This window comes from Urocampus carinirostris, chromosome 1 (genome assembly GCF_059441175.1).
Source record: "Urocampus carinirostris isolate Australia breed hairy pipefish chromosome 1, RoL_Ucar_1.0, whole genome shotgun sequence".
Taxonomy (NCBI): domain Eukaryota; kingdom Metazoa; phylum Chordata; class Actinopteri; order Syngnathiformes; family Syngnathidae; genus Urocampus; species Urocampus carinirostris.
Window position 1 is genome coordinate 71,022,839 of NC_142349.1, and position 11,111 is coordinate 71,033,949.

The window sequence follows — 11,111 nt, forward strand, 5'->3', positions numbered from 1 at the left end:
CCCAAAAATGTTAGTATTATGCGTCAAAAGATACCAGAAAAAAAAAAAAGAAAATCTTGTGAAAGAATTGTTGTAAAAACAAATGATGTTTGTAGGCCATAAAACCTTTGCAATCATACATGAATCAATTCATTCAAAAGTGAAAAAAAATTTGCATTGCCGGAAACTCAGCAAAATGCAACTTGATGTCAAGTTTTGGACATGTTTGATAATGATTTAGTTGCCACACTTGGGATTGCCGTTGCCCACTGTTGTTTCAAGTGTTGCTCACCGACTTTGTGTGAACGCTCAGACCCGTGGAAAATTAGAGGGAACATTGCTCACGGGTGGCAAAAAAATATTTTTCCCTAGTTTTGTAAAAACATATATTTTACAGCCGTTGTGTAACAAAATGTAAATGAAAGCAGAAAACAAAATCACAATATTTTGCGCACCAAAGTGCCCCTTTATGTCACGGGGGGGAGACCGGACCAGAACGGAGGCAGGAAGGGAGAACTCAATTGCGTGACGATCAAAACTTTTATTTACCAAAATAAAAGTCGTCCAAAAACTCAAAACAAAACAGAACAAAAACATTCTTACACTCAGAATGGTCAGGTACAGGTTTCCTCCGACTCAAACTAAACAGGACAGGGCATAACAGAACGGAAAAGGTGTAACGAGCCAACACCCGCAATACCCACAACCCAACCATAAGTAGCAGCCACGCAACTAGCTGATCTGCTTCAGCTGGTGCCCAGGGGGCGGGGCAGACCGGTCGCCACGGCGACCATGACACTTTACTATTAATGTGCACAGAACACTGAGATGTTTTAGGTTTTGTGTAAAACACCATTCCCTGATCTAAAACCTACATGAGGGCAAGGAAAAACCCAAAAACTTCAGCATGAGGAAAATGAAGAAACCCTGAGAAGGGACCGCACATGAGGTAATCCCCCTTCCAGGAGGACCAGGCTGCAATGGATGTTGCATAAAAAAATAAATAAAATTGAAAATAAAATAATTAAAGTATGATATAAAATAAAAAGTACAATGAAAAGGATGACCAGGTTCAATTGATGTAGCATTAACAAACAATACACATATACAGAATAGAATAGAATAGTACGCTTTCCACGGCGTCTGAGATGATCTCGATTCATAATTGCAGGGGACTCAAACTCATTTTAGCTCGGGGCCACGTGGTGGAGGGAGACTCTCTGGGGGCCGGACTTGGAGATAAAAGAAACCTTTATTCTTATTTTTGCACAAAGTTCTGAATTTTGGTCAGTGTACAAGCACTACTTTGTAAATCTCATCTCATTAGCTACACCGCTTATCCTCATTAGGGTCGCGGGGGTGCTGGAGCCCGTCCCAGCAATCATCGGGCAGTGGGCAGGGGACACCCTGAACTGGTTGCCAGCCAATCGCAGGGCACATAGGGACAGACAACTCACTCGTCCATTCACACCTGGGGACAATTTGGACTGGCCAATCCACCTAAAATGCATGTCTTTGGAATGTGGGAGGAAACCGGAGTGCCCGGAGGAAACCAACGCAAGCACGGGGAGAACATACAAACTCCGCACAGGAAGTCTGGAGCTGGATTTGAACCCACGCAGGAGGTTCCCATGACATGAACTGTGCCGCACAAGCGCTAACCACTGTGCCGCCGTGCTGCCCACTATTCATCATAATATTCTTTATAATCATATTTTGATATTGTAAGTCTCTTTTTACACGTTTATCCTGGAGTGCTCCATCTAATCTCGTCGTAAACATTGGCAATAGGTTGTGTTCCCATATCACTTTTTTGATTTAGATGTTTTAAATATTTTTTTCCTTTATCTATTTCCCAATTTGCGCATACAGAAGACACTCAGTATGAGCAGTCTGGCCCACTGTTTGGCATACAAACTGGGTTTACTCTAGGACCAGTAGGGGACTGAACCATCCATTTATAACCTCGACAGTGCCAGTCTTTAGCAAGCCATTGTCATTGTAAATGGGTGACCACTCCCTGGAATGGATCTCAAAGGGCACATGCAGTATAGAGACAGAAATCTATTCAACATCGACTCCATCGCTGAGTGGTGTCCCGACCCGTGCTGCCTTCACAGAAATCAGGCGAGTAGAAGCCGTTATAGCACTTGTGGTTGGTTCTCTCTCAGGGTTGGGTAGGGTTACTTTAACTGGATTACTTTCAATTACTTTTGGATGACTCCAATACCAAATATGCTAATAAAAGACAAAAGAAACTAAATAGGAATAAAATGATGACTCACAACACGTGGTAAGCTTTCTCTCCTGGCTTTGATCTCTTTGATCTCTGGCAAAACTAACATCAAATGCGACCAGGGTTGGGTAGGGTTACTTTAACTGAATTACTTTCAATTACTTTTGGATTACTCCAATACCAAATATGCTAATACAGTAAAGGACAAAAGAACCTAAATATGAATAAAATGATGACTCACAACACGTGGTAAGCTTTCTCTCCTGGCTTTGATCTCCGGCAAAACTAACATAAAATGCGACCAGGGTTGGGTAGGGTTACTTTAACTGGATTACTTTCAATTACTTTTGGATTACTCCAATACCAAATATGCTAATAAAAGACAAAAACAAACTAAATATGAATAAAATGATGACTCACAACACGTGGTAAGCTTTCTCTCCTGGCTTTGATCTCTTTGATCTCTGGCAAAACTAACATCAAATGCGACCAGGGTTGGGTAGGGTTACTTTAACTGGATTACTTTCAATTACTTTTGGATTACTCCAATACCAAATATGCTAATAAAAGACAAAAACAATCTAAATATGAATAAAATGATGACTCACAACACGTGGTAAGCTTTCTCTCCTGGCTTTGATCTCTTTGATCTCTGGCAAAACGAACATAAAATGCAACAGAAACAAAATGAAAATAAATCCAAACAGCTTGCCAACATCATTTTTGCCGTTCCATGTGTTCCGTTACTCCCCAAGCCTGCACAATTTTTTTTATTTTGTAATGATGGTGTCATGATTACCGATGTGTATTTCCTGTGCCTGCTGCTTTGGCGCCTGATTGGCTCCCTGTTCCCATGTAAACCCACTCCTATCTGTCCCCTGTTGTCAGTCCGTCTGCGAATTTCCGTGATACAAGGCAAGCCTTTTTTGACGCTGACTCCCGCCTGTCCTGTTTTTGCTCCCGTTTTTTTCTCCGGATACGACCTGTTTTGTACTTGACCACATCTGCTCGTTCATTTTCCTTGCATAAATGCAAACACAGGTTTGTGTTGCGCATTTTTGAAAAATAAATTTTATTACAGTTTTCAAAATCGAGTGTTTTTTATTTTTCGGTTTATTGATGATTTTGATCGACGTTCCTGTCAGTTTCCTCAGGCATCGGTTCATAGCCTGAGGCTGGTTTTGATGGGCCATAAATACAGGGTTGGGTAGGGTTACTTTAACTGGATTACTTTCAATTACTTTTGGATTACTCCAATACCAAATATGCTAATAAAAGACAAAAGAAACTAAATATGAATAAAATGTTGACTCACAACACGTGGTAAGCTTTCTCTCCTGGCTTTTATCTCTTTGATCTCCGTCAAAACGAACATAAAATGCGACAGAAACAAAATGAAAATAAATCCATACAGCTTGCCAACATGGGCAGCACGGCGGCGCAGTGGTTAGCGTGTGTGCGGCACAGATCTGAGGTCGTGGGAACCTCCTGCGTGGGTTCAAATCCAGCTCCCGGCCTTACTGTGCGGAGTTTGTATGTTCACCCCGTGCTTGTGTGGGTTTCCTCCGGGCACTCCGGTTTCCTCCCACATTCCAAAGACATGCATTTCAGGTGAATTGGCTGGTCCAAATTGTCCTTAGGTGTGACTGGGCGAGTAAGTTGTCTGTCCCCGTGTGCCCTGCGATTGGCTGGCAACCAGTTCAGGGTGTCCCCTGCCCACTGCCCGATGATTGCTGGGATGGGCTCCAGCACCCCTGCGACCCTACTGAGGATAAGCGGTGCAGCTGATGAGATGAGATGAGATGAGCTTGCCAACATCATTTTTGCCGTTCCATGTGTTCCGTTACTCCCCAAGCCTGCACAAAATTGAGTCATTTTATTCATATTTAGGTTTTTTTGTCTTTTATTAGCATATTTGGTATTGGAGTCATCCAAAAGTCATTGAAAGCAATCCGGTTAAAGTAACCCTACCCAACCCTGGTCGCATTTTATGTTAGTTTTGCCGGAGATCAAAGAGATCAAAGCCAGGAGAGAAAGCTTACCATGTGTTGTGAGTCATTATTTGATTCATATTTAGTTTCTTTTGTCTTTTATTTGTATATTTGGTATTGGAGTCATCCGAAAGTCATTGAAAGTAATCCAGTTAAAGTAACCCTACCCAACCCTGCTTCTCTCTGCATAATTATTAACTACCCGAATAAACAATGGAACATTCAGGTGAGTCATTCGAGATTCAAGATTGTCTTTATTGGCATAAACAGCAGCCTTGGTTCAATTTTACAAATGAAGTTTGAATTTTCATAGGATTTTCTAAACAGGATATAATCAGTGTCTGAAATAACGTCTGCAAGCATTTTTTATATAGGGCAAAATGTCTCTGCCCGGGAGGCCGACAATTTTTTTCAAGAAAAAAAAAAATCTTTCGAGGTGGTTCACTCCTTTGTGGATTTTTAATTGAATTGTCTTTATTGTCATTGATTTAAAATCTTTTTTAAAAAAAAAAATCAAATAAAATGTTTTATTCCGATTTCGAAATCTTTGTTCGTTTTTGTCACGGACCAGGGCAGGAAACAGGATTGAGGACCCAATAGCGTAACGTACTCACAATTTATTAGGGAGAGGAGGAATGCGCACACACTCGATCCGGGGATCGATGGTCGCAGAAGTGGATTCAAATACAAACAAAAGAGTGGTGAAAATCAAACAAATCAGGCCAAAAATAAAACAGGATCAATCGCAGGCAAATTCACAGACTAGACATTTCACAGGGTTTAACAGGAGTCTTGCAGAAGTTTCACAGAAGTATCAATTACGGTCCGTTGACGCTCAGACAAGTAACGGCTCAAAGGACCGCGTTTAAGTACTCCCAAGGAGCAATCAGTCAACGCGTCTCAGCTGGTGTACATGGGTGGGGCCAATTGGGCGCCATGGCAACCGTGACAGTTTTTGAAATTTCGGTTCGTTTGGAAATTTCTGAATTCTGGTTCGTTTGGCAATTTGCATACTCGGCAGCCAATCAGAAGCCTGCATCGAATAACTTTGTGCTTCCGGACTTTCCCGAGCGTTATAAGGTCGTGCATATCATTTTCCAAAGTAGACCCACAGAGAACACAAGAAAAATGGAGAAGTGGTTAGGAATTGTTAGGACTTGTCAATTTAATGGCGCTCTTACTCGTGGTATTGCGGTAAGACGTTTTCCATTGTGTCGTCACACAATGGAAAACGTCCATTACACACGCAGCATTTTTTGTTTTGCTAATTGTCGATCGCCATGTTGTATTGAATGGAACCGTGTTCTTGTTTGCTTGCTGTTGAGGAATAAATATGCTTAAAGGCTAAACCACAATGTCCTGCTTATCTTCTCACGCATGAGGAAACTGCACACTCTTGACATATCCTGACCAGGAATCAAGCCAAAACCTCAGCCCCAGAAGAAAGATTCAAAAGAAGCTAACAAAATTGATGACGCTACAAAACGTAAACGTACATTGAAAGAGGAGTTCACGTGGCTTGTATATGCACAGTTCTGTTCAAAATAATAACAGTGCATTGTTACTAAACAGAATATTGAAAGTTTTAGTATATTTTTATTGTTACATGCCAGACAGGCTACCAGTAGGTGCAGTAGAATCTCAGAAAACAAGACCTAGCATTTATAATAGGCACGCTTCGAAGGCTGTGCATTTGGGCAAATAGTTCGAAGGTGTCATGTCCTGCACGGTTGTCATGGCGGCCCAGCTGGCCCCGCCCCTTGACACCGGCTGAGACGCATTGGACTGATTGCTTTTGGAGTACTTAAACGCTCCTTTTGAGACTGCCAGTTGTGAGACCATTGTTTAACCCTCGTTGGAACCCTGTTCATGCCTGTTTGATCTGAGTAATGCCTAGTTTGTAATTTTGATTGCCTTTGAACCTGTTTTGTTTTGTTTTTGGTCCGTTTGTGTGTTGGACAACTTTTCTTTCCTAATTAAAGTGACAGATCGTCTACGCATATGAGTTCCAACTTCCTGGTCCGTTTCGTGACAGAAAGGGTGTGTTGCAAAAAATGGCAGTGTGGAGACCAATCTCTGAGTTAATCAGTTTTTGGGGAAGAAAAAGGTGTAAATCGCCTGTGAATCGGGTGGCGCCTATTTAAGGAAAATGTAGCCAGCACAGGTTGAACATGCATTTGAGGAAAATGGTTCGTTCAAGAAGAAGAACGGCGTTCTTTGATTAAAAAGTTGATTGGAGAGGGAAGAACCTATAAAGAGGTGCAATAAATTGTTGGCTGTTCAGCTAAAAGGATATCCAATGCCTAAAAATGGAAGAACATTTTGTGGACTTATGAGATTCATATTGTCCTTTTTGGGTCCAGGGGCCAGAGACCGTGTAAGAGGTGACCTCCAAAATCTGAGTTCAAGCCTCAGTACACATTGAAGACAGTGAAGCATGGTGGTGCAAGTATCATAATCCAGGCATGTTTTTCCTACTCTGGCTTTGGGCCCATTTATCGCATACCAGAGATTATTGATCCTTTTGTGTATGTCAAGATACTTAAAGAGGTTACGTTGTCTTATGCTGAAAAGGACATGCCCTTGAAATGAGTGTTTCAACAAGAAAATGACTCCAAACACACCAGTAGACAAGCAAAGTCTTGGTTCCAAACCAATAAAATGAATGTTATGCCCAATCCCCAGATCTCAATCCAATCGAGAAATGCTGTTTGTGAAGAAAAAACAAAAATTGAGGCTCTTTCCTCCAATAAGACTTGTGAGAAACGTAACACAATTGGGTCCTGGTTCCGTTCTGGTCCTGACAGAAAACGTGCAAAAAGATACAAAAAAACGTTAAAAACAATATTTTACAGATATATAATAACTCTTTTTTTGCTTTGAAGCACCTGCTTTAAGAAAAGTTCTTGTTGTTGTCATGATTACTGATTATTGCGCCAACAGCCCTGAGTGCTGATTGGTTCAAAAACTCTTTTTAAACTCCCGTCTTCCGAAAGGAACCGTCAGACCGTCTGCGAACCTATGCTCTCAGCTAGGCAAGCTTTTGTACCCTCCGACATTATTCTGCCCTGTTTTCCTGCCTGATACCTGTTGCCGACTTTTTTCTGGACCCGTTTCTGCTTTGCTTCTCCGTCCCGGCCATGACCTGTTTCGCCGTGTTTCCTGCCTGATACCTGTTGCCGACATCTTTTCTGGACCCGTTTCTGTTTTGCTCCCCCATCCTGGCCATCGACCTGTTTTCTCGCTGTCAACACCTACCCTCGCTCGACACGGAAGTGCCACTTCCGCGTTCCTGCCATCAGCTACCAGTGACCGACAATCATCGGATTGTGGATGCAAGCACTGCTTTCTTTCTTAATACAAACTGAGTAAAACGAACGCTATTGGGTCCTGTTTCCGTTCCTGGCTTTTGACAGTTGTTACTGTCGTCGTTTCAGTTGTTACTGTCGTCGTCATTTTTAGCACATGGACTAATAGTTTCTTCTGATTTTATGTACCGTGTTTTCTGCACCATAAGGTGCACCAAGTTATAGGGCGCACCCCCAAAAAATAGTTTTTGGTCCTATATTTTCCATACATAAGGCGCACCGGATTATAAGGCGCTGCAACGGGAACGTCGACAAAACAGTCAGATAGTTGAGTCCAACTTATTACCCCCTTAACATTCCCAAAGCTTGCAAAGAAGCAAATACGTGTCTCAGACATGTACGGAAACAGTGTCTGTACAATGTCACCAATCACTCAAATGCATGGTTCCACATATCATTCGGAAGATTAAAGTCTTGGGATTCAAGAAATGACAACCATTCCTTAGTTTCCATTTGATTTTTTGCTGGCAACTGTGTGGACAGCAAAGTAAGAATTGTATTGTGCAGGCAAACGGGGTTCTTTTTTAATAAACACTTTGAATTGAATTGAGTTTAAAAATAGACTCATCACAGAAACATCAAGATCGTTCTAAAACAAGATACCGGGAAAATATAAATCCGCATAGCTCACCTAAGTTCTCTTGCAGCCATCACGTTCAATAATGATACGTAACCATGGTCTTCTTACAACCGTGAGTGTCGTAAATCCAGGAGAGTAAAATATTCACAAATACAGAATAGTAAAATGTTTTCTCTATGCCGTAGTGCAACCCAACGTGTGATTCACATTCATCTTTTTCGGCCAATTGCAGGCTTTGTTTCGCCCCGTTAGCCTATGCGAGCCTGTAAATGATAAAAAGGATCCGCCCCCTTTTAGCCAATAGTGACTGATTCAAATGATGATTGACACATTGGTTAGGAAATGAAACGCCGGTATATAAATCCCAGCATACACCGCGGACTACTTCGCCTTCGGGGGGAAATCTCGTCTGCGGCTGCTTGCCTTAGATGCAAGACTTTGCGACTTAATATTGATCCATATATAAGGCGCACTGTATTATAAGGCGAATGGTCAGCTTTTGAAAAAAAAAAAGGCTTTTAGGTGCGCCTAATAGTGCGGAAAATACGGTATTTCATGGCAGATTCTTAGCACATAGATGAGCAGATCGGACATTCGACACTCCCCCGTCCTCCCTTGAACCTAGCGTTTGTTGCTTTCTGCTACTCCAGTGAGACAATGCGCACCCTTCACACTCTAGTTAACAGTGTTTACCCAGGGATAACCATTACCCTCTTCAAGCACTAACAAAAATTTGGGGAAAAAAGTCACTGTGTAACTAACTGAAGGGACTTGCACCTTTACCTATTTTTATCCTGACTTTGGTACCGATATGGATTTCCTTCACCTGACAGGTAAGTGATATTAGATTGTTGTGGAGGTTTTAAGATTTTTATCACTGGGAGAATTGATTTTTGGCAAAAATGGCAGTTGCCATGTAAATTCTCCCCTTTACATCTTTGGTGTGTTACTCAAAAGTGGATATTTATCAATGGCAACGTAGTCCAGTGTTTTTCAACAAGTGTGCTGCAAGAAAATGCCCAATTTTATCTTTGCCAAAAAAAGCATGCCGTTATTCAGTGTCTTTGCCCTAAGTGGTAGCAGATTACCATTTATCTTCTTTTTATATACTAAATATATACATAAATACATATATACATGCATACACTTTATATACTCTGAACTTTTTGTCTGCAAGGTACCTGTCACGGTTGCCGTGGCGCCCAATTGGCCCCGCCCGTGTGGCGCCAGCTGCAGCTCATTGACAGACTGACTTTCTTTCTATTTTTTCTATTTGTTTCCGTCTATTTTTGTCCTGTGTATTATTTTCTCCAGTTTTCGTTCCTGTCTAGTTTGTCCTGTTTATTTTCGATATCTTGTGTCACTATCTATCCTATGTACTATCTAGGTCCGGATAAAAACGTAGTCCAGTTTTTTTAGACCAGTATGCTGTGAGACTTTGGCGACTGTCCCGCAAGAAATTGCCCAATTTTATCTTTGCTAAAAAAAAGCATGCCGTTATTCAGTGTATTTGCCCCAAGTGGTAGCAGATTACAATTTATTTTCTTTTTATATAAAAAATATATACATAAATACATATATACATGCATACACTTTATGTACTCAGAACTTTTTGTCTGCAAGGTACCTGTCACGGTTGCCGTGGCGCCCAATTGGCCTCACCCGTGTGGCGCCAGCTGCAGCTCATTGACAGACTGACTTTCTTTCTATTTTTTCTATTTGTTTCCGTCTATTTTTGTCCTGTGTAGTATTTTCTCCAGTTTTCATTCCTGTCTAGTTTGTCCTGTTTATTTTTGATATGTTGTGTCACTATCTATCCTATGTACTATCTATGTACTTTTAGGCTTGATCTGACGTATAAACTTCATCTTTGGTCCGAATAAAAACGTAGTCCAGTTGTTTTAGACCAGTGTGCTGTGAGACCTTGGCTTGGGTGCTGCAAGAAATTGCCCAATATTATCTTTGCCAAAAAAAGCATGCCGTTATTTAGTGTATTTGCCCTAAGTGGTAGCAGATTACAATTTATTTTCTTTTTATATAAAAAATATATACATAAATACATATATACATGCATACACTTTATATACTCAGAACTTTTTGTCTGCAAGGTACCTGTCACGGTTGCCGTGGCACCCAATTGGCCCCGCCCATGTGGCGCCAGCTGCGGCTCATTGACAGATTGGCTTTCTTTCTGTTTAAGCTCAGTGCTCTCATTTTTCCTTGGTCAGTGCGTTAATAAACTTCTTCCCCGCAAAACATGGGTTTCGACTTGGTCCTGTTCCTGTTGGTATTTCCTGTCCGGTATTGTCCCCGTTTATTTTGTCCTGTTTCATTTCGGTTTCCAGTTTTGTTTTCGTCTATTTTTGTCCTGTGTATTATTTTCTCCAGTTTTCGTTCCTGTCTAGTTTGTCCTGTTTATTTTCGATATCTTGTGTCACTATCTATCCTATGTACTATCTATGTACTTTTAGGCTTGATCTGACGTGTAAACTTCATCTTTGGTCCGGATAAAAACGTAGTCCAGTTTTTTTAGACCAGTATGCTGTGAGACTTTGGCGAGTGTCCTGCAAGAAATTGCCCAATTTTATCTTTGCCAAAAAAGGCATGTCGTTATTCAGTGTCTTTGCCCTAAGTGGTAGCAGATTACCATTTAATTTCTTTTTGTATACCAAATATATACATTAATACATATATACATGCATACACTTTATATACTCTGAACTTTTTGCCCAACTCAGAACTTTTTGTTTTCAAGGTACCTGTCATGGTTGCCATGGCGCCCAATTGGCCCCGCCCGTGTGGCGCCAGCTGCGGCTCATTGACAGATTGGCTTTCTTTCTATTTAAGCTCAGTGCTCTCATTTCTCCTTGGTCAGTCCGTCAACGAACTTCTTCCCCGCAAGACGTGGGTTTTGACTCGGTCCTGTTCCTGTTGGTATTTCCAGTCCGGTATTGTAC

At 41.4% G+C, this 11,111-nt stretch overlaps 1 protein-coding gene across 2 annotated transcripts in view; it reads left to right on the forward strand.

Annotated features, from left to right (window-relative positions):
* Positions 1-2,005: 2,005 nt before the first annotated feature.
* gad3 (glutamate decarboxylase 3) overlaps positions 2,006-11,111 on the forward strand; it is a 40,921-nt gene continuing 31,815 nt past the window's right edge. The window contains exon 1 of one of the 2 annotated variants that reach the window (XM_088320364.1): positions 2,006-2,106. Coding sequence is in view for 1 of the 2 variants with exons in the window: in XM_088320365.1 (XP_088176491.1) it covers positions 8,966-8,987 (22 nt within the window). In the remaining variant the exon portion in view is untranslated. Of the gene's footprint in view, positions 2,107-8,962; positions 8,988-11,111 lie in introns of those variants that run through there. The other variant, XM_088320365.1, reaches the window with a different exon arrangement.